The 26,997-nt window shown below is 43.5% G+C and overlaps 1 protein-coding gene across 1 annotated transcript; it reads right to left on the reverse strand.

Moving 5' to 3' along the window:
• Positions 1–573: 573 nt before the first annotated feature.
• On the reverse strand, positions 574–26,997 carry YY1 (YY1 transcription factor). The gene is made up of 5 exons (XM_067725814.1): positions 26,189–26,997; positions 12,682–12,844; positions 4,484–4,544; positions 2,608–2,766; positions 574–1,744 (listed from the first exon to the last, which is right to left on the reverse strand). The coding sequence occupies exons 1-5, from the start codon at positions 26,859–26,861 to the stop codon at positions 1,562–1,564; spliced, it is 1,239 nt and encodes a 412-aa protein (XP_067581915.1). The 5' UTR covers positions 26,862–26,997; the 3' UTR covers positions 574–1,561.

The raw sequence follows: 26,997 nt of genomic DNA on the forward strand, positions 1-26,997 counted from the left end.
CAAAAATTATAATCGTACATTTAAGAGGTCACAATGTGAGAGGTAAAGTACTCATTGAGTACAGTTTTCTTAATAACCGAATCACCTTGCCAATCTGCACTCAGTATCCATTTGTTTAGAAGCACAAAAGTAAGCTACTGGCGCTCAACTGCTACAATGTGCTAGCGCTGCAAGATTCCACTAGATGGAGGAACCAAGGCTCTCAAACCAAATCGCCAATAACCATAAGCGTTTCCTGTTAGACAAGCCAGGACCTGCGGGAGTTGCCCTGAAGGCGGCCTGAGCAATGGAAATGCCTGGTCTCCCCTCTGCTCGCATCCGCGTCCCCTGCCAGGTAACACCTTACCTTGAGAACACACACAGGCCAGGGTAGCACAAACTGCTTCGGTCACACGTTTGCTGGGGGAGCGAAAATCAAAATCCTATTACCAACGGGCCTGGCGTGGGGTACTCTGAGGTAGTTCCTTAACTCGGGATGCCTGTTACCTACTCTCTCAGAATTCAGTACACATGGGAAGTATTAAAATAGCCATGCATCGCTTTAATCACAAGTCACTGGAATTGAGTGCAAAATAAAGGAAACTTGAGTTGCTTTATTTAACTTCCAATTTCTGGGAGGCTCAAGAATTATAATTATTCTGGACAACAAAAGGAAATAAGACTGTGCTTACAGATCTTTTTCTGCCATATTCTTTCTGTAGGATTGCTATTTTATTGTTGCCCTTTCTGTTACACGGCATGTACACATCAGGTGTTAAAAGGTACAATACATTCTACGACTGAGCACCACTTTCTGTAACTGAACAGGCAAAGAAATTACACTGAACATCAGCATCTGGCAGTATTTTTCGGAAAAAAAAAAGTGACTAAAATGGGTTTAAATTGATTAACACTATTAAATCACATCTAATATTTTGATACTACATGATTCAATACAGCTATACGATACAATTATACAAAATGTGTTAACATCAAAGAATACAACCAAAATTAAGATAGCAAACAAAACCTATATAACTTTTTTTTTTACAGGAAAATACTTTTGAAGTATGCATGTAACTGCCCATTCTTTTAAAGAAAATCTACTGCAAGCAAAGTTATCAACCTCCAGAAAAATCACACATAGCATTACTAAGCATATCCCCAAAAAGTGTACAATATGCACACTTGGAAAATACAAAATTAAAAAATTGTAAGCAACAGGTGAGCTCCATATTTATAAGAGTGTGAAAAGAAGTCCCATTTTTAGCACTGTTGTATAAAGAATTGTCTTTTGATGCGAAGTTCATGAATTGTCCTCCTGTTGGGACCACACTTTACAAAAACACCGTGTTTTTGAAACGAGATTACAGAGCAAGATAGAGCATCTTAGCAATGTCATCTTATTAAAGTTTTTTTTTTAAATTTTTACTACTTTATCAAAACATGTCCCTTGGGTATGTAGGATTCATTTTTAAAATTCTTTTCTAGAAACAATATACAAAGGAGAGGCATATTTATTCCCAATCACACTCCTGGAAGATGCTTCCCGAGGCTGAGAAGGGTCTTCTCTCTCTTCTTCTCACTGGTTGTTTTTGGCCTTAGCATGTGTTAAGATGTGAGATTTCAGGTTAGTCGACTGAGCAAACTTCTTATTACAACCGTCGAAGGGGCACACATAGGGCCTGTCTCCGGTATGGATTCGCACATGTGTGCGCAAATTGAAGTCCAGTGAAAAGCGTTTCCCGCAGCCTTCGAACGTGCACTGTCGAGGAGAGACCAGAGACAACCCGCTCAGACTCCGACTAGGCCCGGGAGGGGGCAGCTCACTGCTGGGGGGAGAGAGCAGCCTACCTCTTCTACCTCACTCGCTCCTCCCTGCCCCTCCTTGCCCTGCCCTGCCCTGGGGGGAAGCTTTTGAGATACAGTCTAAATTAGGGGGCAGGGAGCTGTAACTCTGCCCAGACAACTCCTAGGACCCAAGCGTAGCCCTCATGAATTTTTAACTACAACGTAAAAGAAACGTTCAGCAAAACAGCAAGAATCTTCCTAAATCTTATGTTAGGGTCCTAACATTTGTGTAAATATTTCAAATAATAAGAGGCAAACGGTTAGGAAGGTTCCTGGTGTCAAGTATCAAAAAGAACCAAAAAAAAAAAAAAAAAAAGAACCATGTGAGATTTACCAGCTGCACTGCTAATTCGCTCACTTGTCCATGGGCTTCTAAAAACAAGGCAATAAACACTATTTTCAAAGTTACCCTCTTACAGCAAAAATTTTAGAAGTTCCCTGTCAATTAGCAGTTCAATATACTCTAAAAAATAAGTTAACTACAGCAAGTAAATTGCTTTAATCCCGCAGTGAACACATGAGAACTTCTGTTTTAGGCTTGCTCTCGAGCAATCCCGTGTTTCTCCTGACGCCAAGTACACTCCAGAAACACCTCGATACATCCCGTCTCTGGTACCACACAGATCACACGCAGCGGAGGCGAGAGCTGGGGCAGCCCCCCGAGTGAGTCACCAGGACCCCACTGTGGCCTCTCTGGGCGGCGTCTCTCCAGCAGGCTGCCGCCCTGGCCCTGCCTACACCTGCGGGGACAGCGGAGGGGAGGAGGGCTGGCTCTACCTGAAAGGGCTTCTCTCCAGTATGAACCAGTTGGTGTCGTTTTAGTTTTGAGCTCTCAACAAAAGCTTTGCCACACTCTGCACAGACGTGGACTCTGGGGCCGTGGGTGTGCAGATGTTTTCTCATGGCAGAGTTATCCCTGAACATCTTTGTGCAGCCCTTTGAACAGAGAGAGAAGCTTAGTGGTTCACACTGCAAACTGTTACAAACGATTCTACCGCCTGACAGCCTTCACTGACACAATACAACGACCCTCCCAACCTCCCCACATACATTTTACTTCATATTACAGTAGAAATATTATTTACGACAAAAAAACCCCAAAAAACAGCTGAAAAAGGCCTTAACATGAAATGCAAACTTCTGTTTTACAGTGAGGAAACTGAGGCTTAGAGATGTCTTTAAGTAGACTTGCCCAAGGTCACGCTAGTAGTAGGAGCCAGGCTGGGAGTAGAACCCAGACACCCTGGCTGCCGGCTACACCACGGCCGCCTCACCCGGCTATGCCCCCAGATGAAGTAACAGAAGCACTGAGAGAAACGGAGTTAAGATGACGGCAGTCCACCACTACCTTTGGTGGGCCCCGTATTCTGTGCTGCAAGAATGGGCTGTCATTCTCCATCGCCTACTGTTCCCTCTTCTCTCTTTGCCTCTTTCCCCTTCTTGACAGAGAAAGAAGCAAGAGGGTCTCCAAGGAATGGCAACTACAGAAGAAATTTATTTTGTGAGACACTAGGAAAAGAAGCAGGTAAACTGATACCAGAGCGGGGGGGGGGGAGGTAGATGGGTAGGCGATGCTCGGGAGAAGATGTCCTGCACCATTTCTTCTGCAGTTGTTGCCCAATAATGGAGTGAATGGGGAAATGATCAGACAGCAGGACAGAAGGACAGCACGAGTCAACACTGCACAGCTTCACAGGCAAGGGGGGCGGGGGGGGAGGGGGCGGGGCACCACAGATTTTTCACCTTGACCCCTAGGCTGAGTTTCCATCCAGAAAATGGAATTGGGGAAAAAAAAAAATCTTTCTGGGAAAGAAGTACAGAGAGAAGCTAGAGAGAAGACGAGCACTTAAGGCATAACTGTTTTCAAAAGCTTATTAGTATTTGGCCTCAACAGAAATGCTTTTACATATCAAAATTTCCACAGCAAGAACATTAAAAAAAGAGACAAAAAGAACTTATGGGTGCACAGCCATCAGAGATGAGACCACGAAAGTAAATTTATCCTTCTCCAATTGTTGTTGTCTTTTTAAATTTTTTACTCCATTCAAAATCTCTCCCCTCCTGTTTTTCTGTACCACCTACTTGATACTTTATTTTCACCTCCAATTATGTTTAAAACAGACCCAATCAATATCTCAAAGTACTTTTTAGGCTGTCATTAAAGACTAATAAACAGCCACATTTGAAAACAATTAAGTACTCCCTAGCAACACACAATTAACAGGGTAAATTAAAATTGCGAAGGAAATGATGAAGTCTTATTAGGGTCACTTCAGCCACATCCAAAAAGATTTCCAAATTTCCATAAGGAGCCCACAGTCCCATAAAGGTCCATGGGTGAGGCACAACCCAATGCCTTAAGACTGACTTGTTTAACAATCCAAAAAGAATAAAATCCTAACAGAGTATATTCAGTACAGTGATAATAAAAACACTGGCACCCTACAGTAACCCCATTTAATGGTACTTAAATTTAAGTGGCTTTATGGAACAACAATACTTACATCACAAGATACAGTCTCTTGAATTTAGAAACCAGATTATAGTTCCTCACTGAATCTCAACTATGAAGATGGAAACAGAAAGTGCGATTTCTTACAGGCTCTCTAACTTCATCCACAGTAATGCACACCTTCCCCCTAGCGTTACTTACTTTATGAGGGCAAGCTATTGTTCTTGGAGCATCATCTTCTTTAATTTTTCTTGGCTTCATTCTTACCAAAGGGGGGGAAAAAAAAGAGAGAGAGGTTTGTAGGAATGGGTAGACTCATCTGGCATAAATCGTATAGTCCCTAAAATGCTTTCCCTATAGGTACAAAAACTAAGATTACAACATGCTTCCGTGAAGGGGAAGGGATGAGAAAACTCACATTCTCCGAGGACCTGCGACTGTGAAGAAGCACTCTTCCAACCTACAGGTAAGTATTCTCAAGCACAAACAGGACTGAGTGGCTGCCTATGGTCTCGTAGCTGATAAGCTGGTGCAGCTTAGGATGGCACTGTGAGCTGCATGATTTAAGTATCTGCTCTTTTCCCCAAACTCTTTAAAAAATAAAAAAGACCAACAGCCCCAAAACCACAGATGAAACTCCTAGTGGGAGCAAAGTGAGGTAAGCAAAGTGAGGTATCCAAAAGCAGCTGCTGTGATAATAAGGGTGCTTTAAAAAAGGAAGATATGGGAGGGGGGTCTTAAAACTATATTATCCTATACAACTGCTTAAAAAAGGGGGGGTTGTCCATCTCATACTGACAGAGATGGTCTTTATAACAGCCTCTTTTTTAAAAAGGGTACAGAAAAGTCCTTTTAAACAGAGAATTATTTATATACATATACGGATAATAGCTCTAGAAGGAAACACAGCAAACTGTGAGTAATGGTTACTCTGGGGAGGAGCCCCTAGGGACTGGCGGGAAAACCCCCAAACCTTTTCACACTGTTTAATTTTTATCATACTATTAGTTTTGGTGTTGGTGGTGATGGGAGGGAGATTATACTTTCGACCACTTGGGCAGTCAGGGAGAGTCCTGCTTGTGGAGTTACTACCCAGAGCTTGCTTATTTGGTAACTTACCTACCTGCTATTTTCACTGAACCAACCTTTGGTCTTTTGTCAAAACTTTCTCTCCAAAACTCACTAAAGATCTGTGTGTGGTAGAGGGTGAGAAATTAAGAGTTCCTAGAAAAACTAGAAAAAAAGATTTAAAATCTCTGAAACCGATGTTCTTGTCCCTAGCTTTGCCATCTCACACTCCTGTGTGAGGATGCATATTTAATACACAACTAAGCTGATGCTCCCTGAGAGCAGGCTCACTTACCACCCCTCTTTTACTATGAAAGACTGCTGCTGTCATCTTGAAGGGAGCAAAGGCCCTAACAGTATCATCCTTCTTCACTCTTGATCTGAGAAAAGGATTCCCTGAGGCTCCTTACTTTATTAAAACCTGAACTCATGAAATCACCTCCTTAAACTTTCCACATCCTGGATGAGCAGAGGTGAAACAATTCATCTGGTACCTATAACTTATCTCTAAAGGAGTTTGTTCAAGACAGTACAAATTTCCTACTTGGAATTCTAAGAGAACGTTTTCAGTCTGGTATCCTCCCCAGTCCAACCGTGTAGATACTTGTTCTTTCTTGTACTTGGAAGATTACCACATCAGTTAGCAAACATCTTCTAAGTGCCTGCTGTGTACAGGGCTCTGAACTAGCCTATGTTACCTTAAATAGAGTTTGGGTCTGAGTTCACAAAACCAGGTACACAAAAATTTGGTGCCACTGCGCCACCTGGAGGTTATAATAACAGAGTCTGAAAAATAATAGTGATTCATACGACAGGGTTCTACACCAATCAAATGTTAATAATAAGAACTGTATATTAAGAACCAAGCTTTAATCTTCCCAATTAAGATGTTTACTCTTTGATGATTCCACTCAAATGCTGTCTTGGCTGTGAAGATAACTACATGATTGTCCAAATTCATAGAATGGTACTAACCTAAAATAGGTGAATTTTACTGTATGCAAATTATCTCAAAAACAAAAAACTCTGACTTTAAAAACACATTCACTGGGTTGACAAATACGTCGTACTGACAACCTTTCCCCTCTTCCACCCACCTTAGGGCTTGAACGTGGGGACAGTGGCAGTCAAATGCCTATGACCGTAGGATAGGTGTGGCCCAGTTACCTACGAGTGTCCCCAGACCTCACAAATTTTCTTAAATTCATTCCTAGGAACTTAATTTTGTTTTATCATGGAAAATTTCAAATATACACAAAAGTAAAGAGAACAGACCTATGTGCCATTCACCCAACTCTTGATTCATTTTTTGAATGTTATTAAGTGGCATTTCTTCTGAAAATGTCATTTTTAAAATGTGTGCTAATATTTAGCAATATACTTAATTTTAGAACTAGAGTTTAAAACGCATCTGGGCAAACACCCTTGGACTCAAGGAGGAAGTGGAGGTATTTAATTGCAGCCACTCTTAAGCTCCTGAGCAAATCAGTCTTGTTCACTTCAGAGTGGCAGTATACGCAGGTACCTTTTACATTATATTCGAATGCAAACACTAAAAAGGGCATTTTCCAAACAAGCGTGCCTAGATTGAAAGTGTTCTGTTTTGTGAGTAAAGACTAAAATTAAAATCTTTGTGGCAACAATTGGTACATAAACCTACAAAATAAATATATATATATATATATTTGAAATCCTAAAAAAGAGAGTAATTTTTTAAAAAGACTAAAATTATATACTACTACTGAGAATACCTTCTTGACCCACCTAAACTAGTCAGTCACAAGTAACCAAGATACGAGTTTCTCATTGACTGAGAAGCTTACAAAGCTCTTGGACCCGGAGACGATGACAAGAGCATTAGCATCGTGAGCGAGGTGGAATGGGATGTGTGACTGGGTGCCGGCTTCAACCAGCTGCACGACCTTGAGCAAATCACTTAACTTCTCAGCCTCAGTTTCTTATTCTGTAAAAAGGTATTAATGCTACCTACTTAAAGCTGTGGAAATTAAGAGATGATGTACGTTAAGCTCTTGAGAAATGACGGCTTTTATTACCGCCAACCTGTGCTAAATGGGCCGAGGCAAAACTGAGTTCATTCCTTAAAAAAATGCCAGTTGTATTTAACAACCCAGAAGGTACTGGTGGCTCCAAACCACCATTGTCAAATAAAGGACTGAGAGACTGAGAAAGAACTGCACAGGTAACGTGGAAAGGCCCCTCCATGTATTAGAAATGATATGGAGGAGCCAGGTAGGCAACAGAAGTTTCCCGTTCAATTAAAAATAGAGACTACGTGCCCTATGACGTGACTGCTGATTTTACACTCTGCCATTCTGCATACATTGTGAAGGCTGGACACCAGTACCACTAACTGCAGGAATTTCCTGGACAATTTTCAGCAGGGCGTTATGTAAACCAGAAGTTCTGACTAAGTTAAATCTGTAAATGTCCCAGAAGCCAAGATGAAACATTTCTGAAGAAGTGATTCCTGAATGAAAATAAGCAGCTTAGCTGACTCCAGACTGGAACCAGCTGTGCTGACGGGACAGAAGGCCCTGTGTAACAGCGCTGCCATCTGCAAGCACCGTTCACCTCCCTTCTTTGTGTTGTCTAAGGCAAACGAGCCAAAGTTTGTTCAAGGGGTTCTCTCTTAGTGTACGTTCATGTGATATTGAGGGGTTTTATGGCATTTCAGCTCCACCATCACACTTCATCTTTATATCAAACCAGTGAAAAAGCCTCAGGGTGGGTAGTGAACCACAACAACAAACCACCACCCACTCGGGACTGATCGAACCACTTGTTATTCTGATCTTCCTGCTTAGAAGGTTTCCAAAGGGCTAAGTTTAGTTAATGAAAAATGCACAAAATTTAATCAGGGAACAAAATTCTCTAGGTCCCACCCACTGACCAATTTTTGAAGTATTTACTAAAAACACATTTCAAGAAAGAACAAAATCACCATAGTCCCACCTCCGCGATACCATGACTTTCAAATAAGTCATTATTTCTTATACCTGTTCACACACACTAAGTGATTTACTAAGCGGTCTAGGCTCAGTGCAGCAGGAACCTGAACATTCTTTGGTCAGTTCCGAGTCCAGTCTAGAATCCTACCATGCCAGTACATGGAGGGGAGGGGAAAGCAACTAACATGCCACCTTAAGCCGAGAACTGAGTCACAGGGTGGAGGTGGATGAAAAGAGGAGGCCAGGAGAACAAGTTCTGTGCATTTTTGTTTTTTTTTTTTTGCGGTGCGCGGCCCTCTCACTGTTGTGGCCTCTCCCGTTGTGGAGCACAGGCTCCAGACGCGCAGGCTCAGCGGCCATGGCTCCCAGGCCCAGCCGCTCCGCGGCATGTGGGATCCTCCCGGACCGGGGCACAAACCCGTGTCCCCTGCATCGGCAGGCGGACTCTCAACCACTGCGCCACCAGGGAAGCCCTTCTGTGCATTTTTATGAGCCAAGAAGATAAGATATGGCCCCCAACAGTTTGAAACTTGGTGATTCTTTGTCAACAGCTTTGAGACCCAGTCATCATTCTGGGGTCTCTGGAAAGTCCTATTCACAGCTGTTACATTGTCAAAATGTGAAGCCCTAACAGAATAGGGCATTCCAGGCTCAACTATTTCTCACCACCACTGCCCAATTAGAGAGATTTATTTGGTTTTACTCATCTTTTCAAGAGATACTATGGAAAATGGGGAGGAGAATGAGCCCAACCTCACAACTGCCCAAATCCTGTACCTTTACTTTGTACATGTTGTCAAGGGGAGCAAGATTACATTCTATTCTGTATACAAAATGGAATCTTTAACAGGCTGATTATAAAAGATAATAAACACACACTATATTCAGGTAATTACATAAGTAATGCTTACTAAAGAATTTAACTGTGTGCTAGGATCATATTTCATGCTCTGCAAGTCCAATACAGTAGAGCTTCAGTTACCAAGGAGAGAACTTTCCTAGAGTCGAGTCAAATGAGTGTTCTCTCTTTAAATATGGTCAAGATTATGCCCCATTTTCAGGCCATGGTTTTCTTAACCCTGCCACGCTTGTCATGGACTTTTTATCTTCTCTTCTTTAGAAGACTCTTTCCCATACTACCAAGATCTTCTAGCTCCTTGCTCATTCTATCCACTACTGAATGAAATGGACTTTTCTTGAAGAAATTCTTACAACCCACTGACTTCCTATTCTAAACTGAACAAGTTTTCCAGCCTGTTGCACAGCAGTCTTCTTGATTTTCTGTTCACTGTATTCTTTAGGAAGTCTTCCCTTTGATGTTCATCCTCATTATACTGGAGCACACCCTCAAGTAACCTCTTCAGAAAGGATGCATGCAACATAAAACGAATCCTTAGGTGTCTAAAACTGTCATTGTTTTGCCCTTGTGTTGGACTGATAGCTTTGCTGGATCAAGAATTCTGTTTACAATAATTTTCCTCAGAAATCTCAGAACATTGCTCCTTTGTCTTCTAATTATCTATTGCTGTTGAAGAAAATTCTCATTCAGGTTTAATTATCATCCTTTTGTAGACCTATCTTTTCTCCCTGGAAGCTTTTAGCGACATGTGCCTGAGTTTAGAGCTGAAACATCCTGGAGTTTCTGTTCAGAAAACTGGGGACAAGCTTTAAGATTGCTGCCCCAATTCTCCAGCAAGGGGAACAAGGCTAAGGGTCACCAACACCTAATTACTTCTACTGCTCACTACCCATGGGCCCCACCTCTCTGCAAAATCTTGCCTCAGCCCTCTGCTCCTCCACCAGAATTACTTCACAATATATTATTTAGAGAAATATTTATTCTTCCCTCTCTTGGCCCTTCTGGAAACTCTACTGGCTCTTGGAATGCTGTACTTACCTTTTTCTTTTCTCTTTTCTTTTTTGGCCGCACCCCACAGCATGTGGGATCTTATTAGCTCCCTAACCAGGGAGGTGTAGTGGAACCTGTGCCCCCTGCGGTGGAAGCACGGAGTCTTAACCACTACACTGCCAGGGGAAGTCCGCTGTACTTATTTTCTTGAGTCTGAATGATCCTTTGGCTCTGTCACTGGTTCTGAATACAAGGGCCTTCCCAAGACTTTACTCTTTTCTCTCCAAAACCTCCTACTGCCCCCCGCCAAGAGCTTATTTACAGAACACTCTCATGCTCTTAGCTGGCCCCCATCAGACGGCTCTAGCCCTAACTTACTTCCTGAATCCATCTCAAGTCCAGCACGGATGTCTCTTCAGCATCTAAAACCAAACACTGCATACTCTGAACCCCACACCAGCACCCTCTCCCAATTTCCCTGTCACCTATGGAGCAAAGCTTTTAATGTGCATTTTAAAAAAATTTATGTGCATTTGCCCCTCCCTCTAGACATACAGCCAAACTGTCTCTGTCTTCCACTGTCTCCTGTCATCTCTGTCACATTTACTCACATTTACATAGTCTGACCGCCACCCACCACAATTCTGGCTCAGGCCTTCATGAGCTCTTGTTCAACTGGTTTCTCCCGCTTCCTGGGTGTCCCTGCACCCATCCAGCCTGGATACAGCTGAAAAGTAATTCTCTCAGATTAAATCTCTGATCATACAACCCCTTCTCTACTGCTCAAAAACCTTCACCAGCTGTCTACTACATACTAAAGAGCCCGTATCTTGGCCCAGTATTCACAGGCTCTAATGATCTGGTTTATGTTTACCTAAACCCAGTCATTTCCCTGTAAGCACCCTAATTCACAGCCAAACTTGACTACTTCTGTTTTCTGAATATATACTGGACAGCGAATGTGTATTCTGTGTTCATGTTGTTCTGGCATGGAGGCCCCACCATGAAAGCCCCATCCACCTGTCACAACTCTATGTTCTTCAAGGCCCAAATCAAATGCTGGCCCCTCCACAAAGCCCTCCTTGATTCCCGTGTTCCAGCTCTCTATCGCTGGGATAGCAGCCCATATACCCTAATAAATCCGAGTACCATAAGGAAGATGTGACTAACTTTAGGAACACATGACAACATTAAACACAGGTATGATATTTGGCTCAATCTGTCCAAAAACTCTTGACCTCACTGCTAACTATGTACCCTACAGATTCCATTTTTATTTGTACTTCTGGTGGGGAGGGGAGCAGGGCAGTTAATATTCAATTCACATATCTGTATTTAAAATACAAACAGCAAAAAAAGCTGGAACACGGTGTCATTAACAAAAGGATAGGGCCTTAAGTTTTTTAAAGCCATGATAAGTCAGAAATAAATTAATGTTTATATTCCCTATAACTACAGTTTCACTGGAAAGGAGAAAAGGGTACAGACCCTTTTATCAAAGCACAATGGTATTCTTACACCCACGTGACATGTGGAGAAACTGAGGCTCCAAATGGCCAGAGGCCGCCCAGCTTGTTGTTGGCAGGCTGGGAGGAACCAGTACACCCCAGGGTCTCCAGCTCTTCCCTACTCTGCTCTCAAGAGAGGGGGGCGGAAAGAAAAGGTGCTCCACTCTGTTAGACAGGACAGGAGAGCACAAAGATTTCTTTCTTACTGATTCTGTCTTTGCTTCAATTTCCTGGGCTGTTCCAGGTTCCATTCAACCTCAAGTAGGGAAAAGGAGTATACTTCCTACTCTAGATTTTATTAGTTCATTTCATTTTATTCAGAATTTTACATCTGTGTGGGTTTTTTCACGTCCTTATAAAAACTGCCAAACTATACTAGAAAATAATGTAAAAAGGGGCCAAGGTTTCTATAGGAATCTGGCTGGTTTCAGGCAAAACAAATAAACAACCATTGGGTTCAGACCTTCCTTCCTGCTCCTCACCTTGGATAGTCAGGCACAGGGTCCTGGCCCTAAATATTTGATCTCTTCCTGTCATGCCAGCTTAAATCAACAAAACACCGGGAGCCTAACTGATGACCTGCTGAAATTGGAACTGATGAAGTCCTTTCCAGCGGTCAGCTGTACAAATCCAGTACAGACCCAGGCCTCCAGCAGCTTCAGACCAGGACAATACACGCAAATTTAAAATGTATACAAAGAGGCCAGGAGGCAGTGTAAAGATCCATTTCCAAACAAATTAAGTGCAATTTTATTTATTCACAAGCAACATCAATTACAGAATTAAAGAGTAGGTATTTGCTTCATCTTATTCAAATCTAAAATGGTGCCAGTTACATTCATAGCATAGTTACCACTGAAAATAAAAACCAACTGCTTTTGTTTTCAGAAGCTTCCCTAGAGCAAGAATACAAACCACTATTGTAACTTAGGCACCAAAAAACACAGCTGGCAACACTCAAGTACTTTCTTTAACTAAAAGAAAGGAAAAGTTCTTATAACTTACCTAGCAAATTCTGCTAGTTGTTTGGGATCTGAGAGATCAATGCCAGGTATCCCTCCAGGAGGAAGTTTCTTTCCTGTCATATACTCTGAATAATCGGGAGGTGAGTTCTCTCCAATGATCTGTTCTTCAACCACCGTCTCATGGTCAATATCTTTTTTTTCATCTGAAAAACATCATAAGATGGATCATCTCAGCTGAGTAAAGAAGTATATGTAAGCAAACACATTTTTAAAACCATAAAAAATGCTTTCCTTAGCAGCTTCTTAAATGGGTGATTTATAGCCATTACCTCTTAACCACCCAGTCTTTCTCCTCAATCTCTTAAAACCCTGTTTCTGCTTGAAGGTCACCAAAATCCTCAATGCCAAAGTCAACAACCTTTCCCTCACTGCTCCTTCTTAGCCTAGTGGGAAGCGTTGGCCATCACTGTCCTCAGCGTCCACTTTTCCCGGTTCTACGCCCACTTCTCTAACTGGCGGCTTATTTTCGGCTTCCTTGCTTCTCCTCCTACCACTTCTCAGAGTTCTGCTTTCTGTCCACCACACACTCTTCCTGTTAACCAGCAACTCTGCAACGCTGACTCAGATCTGATTTTCTAGCCTTCACCTCTTAGCTAGCCTCTTGCCTACCGCTCCAGCCTCCTCATTCTTCACTCTTCTCCGCTCACTCTTAGCTCCAGCTATATTGGCCTTTTAAGTTCCTCCAAGGTACCATGGCCCATCCACCCTAACCTCATGGCCTTTACCCGTGCAATTTTTATTGACTACGACGTGTACTCAGAGCTGTGTGATTTCCGTCACCCACTCCCACTAGACTGTAAACTCCACGAAGACAGGGATATTTGTCCGTTTTGATCCCCATGTATCCCGTATCCCTAGAGCCTTGCTCTGAGTTGGCATGTAGGTTGGTCCTCAATAAATATGTGTTCAGGGACTTCCCTGGTGATCCAGTGGTAAAGAATCCACTTTCGAATGCAAGGGACATGGGTTCGATCCCTGGTTGGGGAACTAAGATCCCACATGCCTCGGGGCAACTAAGCCCACAGACCTCTCAACTACTGACCTTGTGTGCCTCAATGAGAAAGCCCGTGTGCCACAACTAGAGAGGGAAAATCCACACGCCACAACTAGAGAGAAGCCCCCGCGCGGCGGCAGAAGATCCCACATGCCTCAACAAAGACCCCGCGTGCCACAACTGAGACCCGACGCAACCAAAGAAATGAAGAAAAATAAATAAATAAATGAATAAAATACGTGTTCAAAGAATGTAGGAGAGCTCTACTACCATCACAAATCCAACAGGTTAAAAAAAAAAAAAGAAAAGGAATACTGACCCCCACAATGAGTCTCCTATATTCTAGACACCAAATACTATTGACCATTCTGGGTCCTATGCTGTCTGGTCTCATTTTACCATATCTAGTATTTTATTTCTCCTTTGCACATGCCCTCTATATTCCAACCAGTCTGTTTTTCACACAGGTTAATTCAGAAGTGCTTGGAAGGAAATATTCAATAAGAATAAGGAGTTTCTGCCTTTGCTCTTTCTCATCACCTCTCTCCAAACCCAGCCTACCCTCTGGAGTCTAGCTCAAATTCTCTAAGGGCTGGCTGATTCCATCGCTCCAACCTCAGATCCTTACCTTTGAATTCCTGGATTATTTCTGAATAATAACATTGATGAACTCTAAATCACGCTGTTTTGAACTTTTGTTGGCCTTGTCTCTCAAACTAGAGTGAAGCGCCCAGAGACCAAAACCAGTCTTCTACTACTTTGGTGACTAAAGCAGAAAATAGAATGCTTCAAAACTCTCGATGCTAACTGAAAATTTCTGCTTCTCCATCAAATTGCTTCACAATGAAAAGCACAGAATACAACAGTTTTAAACTTTAAATGCTTCTCCTTTCCCACCGCTCTTCACTTCAGGGAACATTATAGGTCATTACAAGGAACCACAGAATATAATAGCAGCTGACATGTTATTGAATGTTTCTGGGAAGGCACTATTTTAATCACTGCACATATTACCCTATGAGGTGGGCAAATTAGCAAGTTCATTTCACAGAAGAGAAAGCTGAGACACAGAGAGGTTAAGTAACTTGCTCAGGGTTAACCAGTTAGTAACTGACGGGTGAACTCTAAGACCTGAGCGCTTTACTGTTAGGCTCAGCCGCCTCTTGTTTGGAACTAGAAAGAATCTGATAATATAACCCAGGTTACCCGTTTACATATGAAGAAGCCTAAGAAAATCTCGCTGGATGCATTAATAAAAAAGAAGAGGAAATGTGGCTACTGATCACAAGTTACAAAGCTGGGATTCCGCACTGTAACCAGATTCTTTCATTTCTTTTCTCAGGGCTGTGATAATTCCTTTACCCTCTGATCGCTCCAGCCTAGGCACAACTACTACCACATCAACTTTCTAGTGGTATCGAAATAAACTGGTGGTTAGGGAGGCTATTTTTCTTCACTGAAACTATTTTTCTTCTCACAGTGAAGACACATTCTTGTTGGTATCTTTCTAATAAATATAAGAATGATGGCTGCTCTGAGCAAGCCACTGATAAGGATTATGTCTCAAGTGTGCTGGGGCAGAAACAAAGCTGAACTCTTGGCATAAAGGAATCACAGGCTCAACCATTCCTTGTATTAGTTCAACACGTAATAACTGAGGGCCTCCTGTGAGCCTGGCACTGATCTAGGCAGCAGAAACAAAACCAGGTCTCTGCCCTCATGGGACTTACATTCTGGCGAGGGAAGTGGTCTCAGTTGTTTCAGGCTGCTACAGCAAAAATACTCTAGACTGGGTGGCTTAAACAGAAATGTATTCCTTACAGTTCTGGAGATCAAGGTGCCAGCCCATTGAATCCCTTCTTCCTGGTTCCCACACATCAGATGTCTTCTTGTTGTATCCTTACATACACACCATTTCTCATCACATTACATAGCTTCTGTCTCTTATTATAAAAGCACTAACCCCATCCATGAGGGCTTTATAACCTAATAACTTTCCAAAGGCTCCACCCTCCAAATGCCACTGCATCAGGGATTAGGGCTTCAACGTATGAATTCTGGGGTGACACAAACTGAAGTCGAATGAGGAAATACTTCTTGAGGATCAGTTCTTAGTTCCAACATTCAAGAATATAAAATACCCAGAAAACAATCAAATGATTAAGAATCAGAATACATGGGACTTCCCTGGTAGCACAGTGGTTAAGAATCAGCCTGCCAATGCAGGGGACAAGGGTTCAAGCCCTGGTCCAGGAAGATCCCACATGCCACAGAGCAAATAAGCCCACGTGGCACAACTACAGAAGCCAGTGCGCCTAGAGCCCGTGCTCTGCAACAAGAGAAGCACCGCAATGAGAAGCCCACGCACCGCACTGAAGAGTAGCCCCCACTCGCTGTAACTAGAGAAAGCCCACGTGCAGCAATGAAGACCCAATGCAGCCAAAAATAAATAAATAAATTTATTTAAAAAAACAAAACAGGTTAGATTCAAGTTTTATTGTGGAAAAGGAATGAACATGGCTGGGTGATGAATCAGACGGGGGGGGGGGGGGTGGAAGAGGGATGTCAAGTATGCCATCTCAGTTTCTTGTTTGTGTTTCCTGGAGGACAGTGGTGTCATTAGCTAAGATGGAAAATGGGGGAAGAGACAACCTGCAGTAGAGGATATGGAATCCCACTTTGGTTTGGCTCCACTGGCTAACTGTGCGACACCTAGTGGACAGACCTCAAGGAGGTAAGAAATAGCTACGTACTGGGGATAAAAAGAAATCTAGGTTGGAGAGAAATATAATGGGAATCACTGGCATACAAACTGCATTTAAAGCTGCAGAAATATATCTTATCTATAAAAAAAATATAGGAAGAGAAAAGGCTCAGAACCAAAAGCTGTGTAATTCCAATACTGAGAGAATGAGGAGGACTTTGCAAAGGAGACTAAAGAGATGTGTTCAGATAGAGAGAAAACTACCTTTGTCTAATGAGAATCTTAATCAGTGACACACCAAGTGAAAGTGGCACACAGTGAAAGCAATCTGTCCTGAAGTACACACAATAAGTGCATGATCTGTACATCATTTTAAAAACCGCAACTAAACTGATTAAAAATCAGTCTGCTTTTGATTATCACTATATACCTGCACTTTGAAAGCAATGTCAGTGATACAATATTCTTTCCTTAAAAAAAAAATTTAAAAAACTTTTGTTGGCCTAAGTTCTAAATAATTGCTGTGGTTACTGTACGCTTTCATAATATATACTTAAAACTTCAAATTATCATCACATATTTCTTACTTATTCCTTAACAAACACTGTATTTCATGGAAGTTAATTTGGAGAACTCCTTGAAGACCAGTGCACAGAAACTGTAAAACAGATGGTTGTTAACTATTCAACAGCAAAATTTAAGAAAATAAACTATTTATATAGGGGGAAAAAAATCACATTTCAAAGAAGACTGCTAGAGAAATGACAAAAGATGCTAGGATCTATTGCCAGAAGAAATCAAAGATGTCTGCCTCATTTTCACCAAGAACTGGACACATATTAAAGCAACAGATCAAATTATGTCACTGTTTGCTATAATTTGTCCATTTTATCTGATTTTTGCAAAGAAAATCTTCAGAAGTTTTTGCCAAATAGAAGAGAAATTTATGATGCACTGAAAGACAAATAACGGCATTTACAGACCATATGTACATAAGCTTCCCTCTTTGTTCAAAACACCTAAGTGAGAAGTATTAATTCATTTTTTCTTTTTGTACAATTTTATTTTAAAATGTTTTACTATTATAATATGTATTCAAATACAGATTTTCACTGCCTGCAGTGGCCATTATTATATTCCTTTCATTTCAGAATGACTACTGAAATAGATTCACTGTATAGAAGAGGATGAAGGTGTTCACTGATCAGCTCTGATTATCAAGTTTCTTATATGTGTTACTGAGTTCTAGTGACTGGCAACAGAGTAATTATCAAATACACATCAAGGGACTTCCCTGGTGGCACAGTGGTTAAGAATCCGCCTGCCAATGCAGGGGACACGGGTTCAAGCCCTGGTCTGGGAAGATCCCACATGCTGTGGAGCAACTAAGCCCAAGCGCCACAACTACTGAAGGCCAAGCGCCTAGAGCCCGTGCTCTGCAACAAGAGAAGCCACCGCAATGAGAAGCCCACACACTGCAACCAAGAGTAGCCCCCAATAGCCTTAACTAGAGAAAGCCCGTGCACAGCAATGAAGACCCACGCAGCCAAAAATAAATAAAATAAAATAAATTAAAAACAAACAAACAAATACACATCAAAGTAAAGCATGTTCATGAAGCAAAGTATCTAAATTTGCTTTAAAATCTGTTTTGTATATTATTCTCTGGAGTTTTCCTTGAGGGTAGGACTTAGTTAATTATCTCATTGTTTCGAGGGGACAGGGTTAATCCACATTAGAAGTGTCACCAAAATCAGTTTCTATAGTCTTGAAACTAACGTAACACAGTAAATCAACTATACTCCAAAACAAACAAAAAAATCAGTTTCTATAATCAGTGTGACTTAAACTTATAATTGTGATTATACAACACAACTGGGCAGTGCAAATGAAAACCAAATATCAGAATTCCTGTTTGGAAAAAACTGAGAAAACAAGTCATTGATTCAAAGAAGTAGGGTGGTAGGAAAAACGTAATATTGAGAAAACTTCTAGTCAAAAGCGTGGATTAGATGATTCCCGTGCTCACTAATACTATGGCTAGAGGCAAATGACCTACAACAACCAGGCCTAAGATGGAAGGTGTTGGAAAAACAAACTCTAGCCAATACCATCCAGCAATGGGGTGGCACACTTTGAGTTGTTTCAGCAGGACAATCTATTCATTTACATTTTAAAAACATTCTTTTTTCTGTACATGGAACTATTCAAAAGGTTAAAAAGGTACATAAATAAGTCCCTGTCTCTTAGCTATTCAGTTTCTAAGTTACCAAAGCTCTCAGTCATTTGAGAGGCAAAGCAAAGAGACTCAAAACATTTACAGTCAAAAAGAAATGACTAAGGAACTAAACTAAATGTAAAGGCTGGGAGCACTCCACAGGCCTAGAAAACAGGTTCATAAGTGGAGCTTCACATGCCCTCCATGCTCCCACCAAACTGGTTTGCTTGCAATGTTATTCAGTGTCTGATAAAAGGTATGTGAATAAACACAACGCTCCTTCCCTTCCTGCCCACCTCTCATCCCCCACCTGGGCTTTCCAAAGCCCAGATCAAGATCTCTTTCCTTCAAGAGGCCTCTCATTGCTATCACTGACCCTTCTTTGGTCTCCTTACTTATTAAAGGGTAGACCACCTATCATATATAAGGCTGAAACAAGGTAACACATTAAATGGGAACCATGGTGTCTGGAAAAGAGGTGTGCAAAAACACCTTTATTCCAAAAAATAAACAAACAAAAAACCTTTATTCCACTTTGCCCTCCCTCCTGGGCCTAAGGGGAAGAGTAGGTCCTACGCTTATGGTTTTTAAAGAATGTTGAACTTTTAAAAACTATAGTAAGCCAAGTAAAGAATCACCTTCAATTAGGTTACATTTAAGTCTTTCGGCTGCTCCAAGACACTGCATGAAATCTGACACTATACTAGCTGGAATCTGTGCACTGCTATCACTCAGTGGGCCCCGTATATAGAAAACAGTTTATTTTAGAATTCAGTCCTAAGAAAAGTTTGATTCCCTTAGAAGCTTTTCTATCTTAGAATCAGCTAACAGTAGTATAATTTCCTTGTTTATCTTGATTGCCAGGAAGCTCATTAGGGTTGACCCTAATGCTTCCTTTTTTTCTGTGATCCTGATTTTCACCAATTTACATATTTTTTTACCTACTTCCCTATTTATTTATTTGTGGGTTGGCTAGATTTTGTTTCTCCACACCTTCCATCTTAGGCCATTAACTTTGGTCTGACCATTCTAGGTAACTTTTGACCAAAATGACATTATATACTCACCACCGCCATGAAGCCAAACCTTCACCAAAATGGGGGGGAGCTAATACTTGAGATTCATTGTTAAGCAACAGACAAAAATCAGACATAGGCTGTTTCCACTTTTCCCCACTAACAGAGACCTTAGGAAAGGATACTATCATTTACTGAGTACCTGTTTCATGCCAGCAACTGTCACATTCCTCAATTCAAACAAAACTTTTATGGTATTAACCTCAAGTTTTTGGTTGAAGAAATCAAGCCTCAGAAATGCCAAGTAGTGGGACTTCCCTGGTGGTCCAGTGGTTAAGACTCCACGCTTCCAGTGCAGGGGGTGAGGGTTCGACCTCTGGGCGGGGAACTAAGATCCCACATGCTGCATGGCGCGGCCGGGGCAGGGGAGAAATGCCAAGTAGTGTATCTACAGAGGCAAAGCGGTAGATCCAGGATTTGGATCTAGCACTGACTAAAGTCCATGCTTTTTCTAAAAAAGGAATGCTTCTCCACCCTCTCCCCCACACTCACTACTCCTTTTCTGAAAGTAGTAACAGGTAAGAGTGGTATTTTGGACTCTAGACTAGGATTCTGCCTTATAGCACAATTCCATGCACTCATTCACTAAGTTATTTACTGAGAATCTTCTATGTGCCTTGTACCATCGTAAGGCTGCAGGGTTACAGCCCAGGACTTATACTCTAGAGGAAGTAGACAGACAAGCAGCAAGTTAGAAGATAAAAGCAAGACAATTTCAGACGGTGCTACAAAGAAAAACAGGGTTGAGAGAGAACGATGGCGAGGGGGGTGCTAATTTGAAAGGATGAAAGCGTAGGCCTCTTAGAGCTGAGACTTGAAAAACAGATGGCACTAAGAAGGTGAACATCTGAGGTCAGAGCATTGGAAGCAGAGGTAAGAATAAGTCCAAAGAAACAAGTTCAAGAAACCCAAAGAAGGCCGGGAAGGCTGGAGCATAATGGGAGCATAGGGACAAGGAAGGAAGTCAGGGAGGAAGCAGGGCCACATCACGTGTGGCTGGTGGCTTATGAGAAGCCTGGATTTTACTGAATGCAATGATATGTCTCTGGGATGATGATGATGATGATGATGATGTGTGTGTGTGTGCAGATATAAAACATAAAATTTACCATTCTGATAACCATTTTTAAATTTACAGTTCAGTGGTATCAAGTATATCCTCACTGTTGTGCTTGAGGGATTTTTATGCAAGGGAGTGAATTCACATAATTTAAGCCTTAGAATCTAATTCAGAAAGGAACAGTGTGTGTGTGATCCAGTCAGATCCCCAGAAGTAAAATCCAGCAGTTTGTATTCAATCCTTGTCAAGAATCTATAAAACAGTAGTTAGTACAATAACCATATGTATTACTGCAAATTACAAGTGAGTTATCAACAAAATAAAAAATTAAAAACCAACTCTCAATTTGGAGTCATGGCAGCAGCTTCTATTTTTTTGGGGTGCTTAAAATCTAGAAGACAAAAAGGGGAAAGAAGGGAGCAGAGTTGAGAACTGTAAAAGGAGAAAGACACTTTGGAGTGTTTTTAAGAGTGTGATACTGTGAGACGCTAGAAATTCTACCTGAAGTTTATGGCTCTCCTAGGAGAGGAGACAGGGTCCAGACACCACAGAACAGCCTCCAGCACAACAGTGCCTCTTTCCCTGCCCCTCAGCTCTTATATTTGAGGGGAATAACTTACACAAGAAAGAAAAGAGCCCATCACAACCATTTACATTAATGTTTATTCATATCTGAAACCACACTGTAAGACTAAAGTAACTGAATAGTTACTATGAATTTTACTCAAGAGAGTTCCTATTATCTCACCAGATCATGTTAAAATTGGGTAGTTTTCTTTAAGAAATTGAGTTTACTGCTTCCTTTTGTCACATAAGAATTCATAAAGGAGTAGAATTTCTTTGCTGTAAAGGAAATGAAAAATGCCTTTTGGGGTCCTCCTACTCAAACAAGTCATTTTACAAAGATCCCAAGGTCAGAAGTTAAGATATGCCAAGGTCAGACCTCTGGTCAGTGCCCTCTAAAGGGAAATTTGATGTTGCTACTATAAGATTCCCAGAAACCACTGGGCTTGCTGTTACTGATAATTAATCATAAAGTTAAACAGAATGGGACCAACTAACACAAGACACCTAGGACTAGAAAATGGCTCCTCTCCTGACCTGTGAAGTCCACCATAAATAGGAAGGCACAACCTTACACAACAGAGTCGACTAACTTCCAAGACCTGCCCACATCTTCCTAATAGTCTGCTAACAGTAATGACATGAATGTTTTCTTCAACATCCAGGTAGTGTTTCTGATGCCAAATTTTGAAAATACAATGTTTGCGTGTTTATCCAATAATACGATAGGACACAACTCACTGGTAAATGTTCAGATTTAAAAATTATAAAAAGTTTTCACTTTTATTCACTCTTCCCATGGGAAGTAGTGAGAGCAGTTTATAAATTGGTCACCTAGAAAGAGAAGGTCATGAGATGACAAAAGAATGTAGATCTTAGGAAATGTTCGTTCTTGATAATTGTTTTTGCTAATAACCTGTTGTGGGCCCTGAATTTCCCAGCCTCAAAACAAACTGATCGGACTTCCCCGGTGGCGCAGTGGTTTAGAATCTGCCTGCCAATGCAGGGGACATAGGTTCAATCCCAGGTCAGGGAAGATCCCACATGCCGTGGAGCAACTAGGCCCGTGCGCCACAACTACTGAGCCCGCGTGCCACAACTACTGAAGCCCGAGCGCCTAGAGCCCGTGCTCCGCAATGAGAAGCCACCACAATGAGAAGCCCGCGCTCACTGCAACTAGAGAAAGCCTGCGCGCAGCAACGAAGACCCAACGCAGCCAAAATAATTTTTTAGATAAATAAATAAATAAATAAAACTGATCTTACTAAAGCAGGCATCAAAACAAATAGAAAAGCTTTTTGTAAATATCAACCCAGGAGTCTGGCATACTTTAAAAAATTATTATTCATTCTCTTCCAAAAGCCTAAAATGCTAGTTGTAGGTAGGTCAGGAGCTGGGGCCTCTTCCGACACGGATTTTTCTTTTCCTACTGGGGGAGACAGCTGTTGACTGGGGGTGATGGGGAGGGAGGGTTAATAACCGGGAGATGCAATCTGACAGCACCGAGGCTTATCAGTAAGCCAGGCTTCCAGAGCTACCAGGTTAGGCATTGGGCTCTATGACTTAGGCTGCCCTATGTAGGTCATGGGGTTGACATGATTACTTTGGAGGGTTTCTTGGGCTTGGCTCCATGGGAATTTACATTTATGGCATCTCTCCTTAGTGTTAAAGAGCATGGTAAAAAAGGAAAAAATAGTGAATGGAATGGTCAGGATTAGTAATTTTTGGCAAACCTGAACCTTCTGAATATATGAAAGTGAGAAAAAATTTAATACTTTTTGACTTTCTTTCAATTTGCTGATTCTGATGTCAATGGCTTTCTGCTCTGAGATGTTTTACTCGATCTAGCACAAAGCACTTCTATATTTGGTCTAACCGAAGACAGTTAAAATACCAACAACCTAGAGTGAAGATCACGAATTCTAACTACCTGAAACCTCAAGATTTGAAAGGCTTCTTAGGGTTCTCTCAAAACTAAATGTTTTAAATACTCAGCTCTTATTGTTAGCTTTCCTACTCGACCCAGTGATTTAGTTAACTGGTTTAGTTTTTAGTAAGTTCTACAAAAGAGGATGTCGCTCCCAAACTATAGTGATGAACATCTAGGGGAAAAAAAAATACATAATACTATGCCCTAAATCTGGCAACAATGAAATGTTCATTAATTACATGCCAGGGAAAAAAAGCAAAAACAAACACGAGCCTTAAAGCAAAGGATTAAAACTATTCAAAACACAGTTAAACCGTGATTAAATATTAAAACATATTCAGCCTTAACTAGACCTTACTTTTCTCATCTGCAAAAATAAGCAGCTCCTGCTGTTTTCTCTCTACAATGGCGTATTACTCAGCCGTAAAAAGGAATGAAGCACATTCTACAACTTGGATGAAATCTTGAAAACAGACTAAGCCAGACACAAAAGGCAACATATTATATGATTCCATGCAAACGAAATGTCCAGAATAGGCAAATCCAGGGAAAAAGTGAGATAGTGGTTGCCAAGGGCTGGGGGTGGGGGTGGGGAATAACAGTTATGGGGTTTCTTTCTGGGATGATAAAAATGTTCTGGAATTAGATAGTGGTGATGATTGCACAAACTGGTGAATACACTAAAAACCACCGAACTGTGCACGTGGGAATTATGTCAATAAAAAGAAAAGAAAAACAGCGGATCTCTAGGCACTCTTTCAGATCTGTAACTACTCTACTACAGAACTACTAGATTCCCTTTCTGCTGTTCCATTCAAAAGATACCAACCATACACGCCAAGATAACAATTTAAAGAAATGGACATTACAATACCCCTAAACTGTACAACCCTGCAGCAACCACCTGCACAGAGAAAATAATGACTTTTAAGCTAACCTGATATGTACTTCAAGTAAAGCCTACATCACCAAGTTTTCTGAGTATGGAGAAGTGGATTAACAATTTGATAAGATCAAATGCAGAATATATAAAATACCCTGGGCTTCCCTGGTGGCGCAGTGGTTGAGAGTCCGCCTGCCGATGCAGGGGACACGGGTTCGTGCCCCGGTCCGGGAAGATCCCACATGCCGCGGAGCGGCTGGGCCCGTGAGCCATGGCCGCTGAGCCTGCGCGTCCGGAGCCTGTGCTCCGCAACGGGAGAGGCCACAACAGTAAGAGACCCGCGTACCGCAAAAAAAATAAAAAATTAAAAAATTAAAAAATTTCAAACGATACCCGAATTCAGCAAACTCATCAATAACCAACACCCCCTCTCTTATTCCATTCCGATTAATAATGGGAAAACATGGCTTTTAGTTCCAACATGATCACTGTGCAATCATTCTGCGCTACCAGAATGCATACAGAAAGGATCTTTTGATAACCTTTTAAGTACTCAAATATATGTTTCATTGAAACCTATAGCCCCCGCTAAACTCAAAGTACTGACAGTTCTACCAGGCCCTCCGAAATCCAGAACAGCAGCGCTGTTAGCACTTGCTATTACATTTTGACAGAACCTCCGCTCCTTCGCTCAGTCCTGAGTCACAGATCCATCCAGCTTTAGTTACCTCCGCCTGGGGTAGATAGATAGATACGATACAACCAGACCAGCTTCTCAGTCCAGACTTTTCGCCTATTTCATTCGTTCCTGAGAATGTTAACAACGCTTCAATACTCAACGTTCACCGCATTTTGAGGCTCCAACTGTGAGAATTTATTAAGACAGCGCTGGAGTAACTATGGCGTAAAGGATTCTACCACTTAAATCTAATTATCACAGGTACTAGGTTAACTAGTTATGGTAGGATTATTCTCACTCTATTTACTATTCCAACAATTTAACAAGATAGCCTGTGGATAAAATAATAGGATAAGGACTTGAAAACACCAGTTACGAAGTAAAAACAAGAAAATTTACATATGCAGATAAGGCTTTTCTGCCCCAGATATTTTTTCTGGCCCTCCTTCAAAGCAGTACTAAAACAGTAGAAAGACCCTTTCCACAATCCTTCTTTTCACGGGAAAAATAAGGAGTTTTCTGTCAAGTAAAAAGCATCTGGCAGCTTTACTCGATTTGATCAATTTAGTGGCAAACGTTCCTAGCTGTGTAACTAACCAGCCTTCCTGCAAAGAGCCAAATACTTAAGAAGAGAAAGAAAACTCCCCCAAACGCCCAGGACTGAGAACAATCTGCAAAAACCCGCGGCCCCTCTCGCTAGGCGCCGCGGGGGGAGCAGAGGCAAGGCCCTCGCCGCAGCGCGGTGACAGGCCCCGCCGACGCCGAGCCCGCACACACGCGAGCTCGACGTGCCGCCCAAGTCCCGCCCCGCCGAGGCGGGCAAGGCGAGCGCGGCCGCGGGCAGGATCCGGCCTGCACGCGGGGCGGGCGAGAGGAGGGCCGGGCGGGCGCCCCCGCCCCCCTCGGAAGGCGCCTCCCGGGATCAGTTGAGGCTCCGGGTAGGGGCGGGGGCGGAGCCGGGACAGCGACGCCCCCCAGAGGAAGGCCGGGGAAAGGCGGCGGCCCAGCCCGGGCGCGAGGTCCAGGCCGCGCAGCCCCGCCAACGCCCTCCCGCACCCCCGGGCCTCGCGGGGAGACGGCCTCGCGGCCGGCCGGCCGGGGGCCGCGAACAACGGGCCCTGGGCCGGCTGTTGGCCGAGCACGCCCCGCCCCGCCCCGCCCCGCCCGAGCAAACTACGCCATTGCGGCCTAGCGGGCGGCGCCGCGCCTCCGCCGCCATCTTCGCCGCGCCGCCGCCCGCCGCCCCCGCCGCGGCCCGCCATCTTTTGGGGCCGCCATACTTGCCCCGCGAAGAAGATGGCGGCGCCCATCACACACATAAAACATGGCTTCCCTTCAAAACAAAAACATCCCGGGGGCCGGCGCGCGCCGGCGCTCACCTGAGGACCACATGGTGACCGAGAACTCGCCCTCCAGGGTCTTGATCTGCACCTGCTTCTGCTCCCACTTCTTGTTGCCCGCGTCCGCGCCGCCCGCCGCCCCGGCCCCGCCGCCGAGGTAGCCCTTCTTGCCGCTCTTCTTGCCGCCGCCCTTCTTGACGCGGCCGCCGCCCGACGACGACGAGCCGCCGCCGCCGCTCTTGCCCGCCGCCGCCACGGTGACCAGCGTCTGCTCAATGTAGTCGTCGTCGCCGCCGGCAGGCGCGGGCACCGGGATGAGGATCTGGTCCTCGAAGCCGTCCTCGGCGCGCAGCCCGTCCGAGTCGTCGCCGCCCACCACCTCCTCGCGCGTCTGCACCAGGATCACCTCCTGGTGGTGGTGCACCTGGGTCGGGTCGTCGGTGACGAGCGGCTGCAGCGCGATCATGGGCGGGTGGTGATGGTGGTGGTGGTGGTGGTGGTGGCCGCCCGCGTGCCCGTGGCCGCCCCCGCCGCCGTGGTCGCCGCCGCCGCCGTCCTCGTCGTCGTCGTCCTCCTCCTCCTCCTCGCCCACCACCGTGGTCTCGATGGTCTCCACCGGGATGGTCTCCACCTCGATCTCGTGCAGCTCCACGATCTCGGCCGGCATCTCCGAGCCGTCCGTGGCGATGTAGAGGGTGTCGCCCGAGGCCATGACTGAGGGCTCGGCCGCCACGGCCGCGGCGGCCTCAGCTCCGGGGCTGCGGGCAGGCGGGCGAGGAGGCAGCCGGCCGTGGGGAAGGAAGGCAGAGGGAGGAAGGCGGCGGGCGGGCGGGGGGAGAGGGGGCGGG

This window comes from Pseudorca crassidens, chromosome 1 (genome assembly GCF_039906515.1).
Source record: "Pseudorca crassidens isolate mPseCra1 chromosome 1, mPseCra1.hap1, whole genome shotgun sequence".
NCBI classification, from domain to species: Eukaryota; Metazoa; Chordata; class Mammalia; order Artiodactyla; family Delphinidae; genus Pseudorca; species Pseudorca crassidens.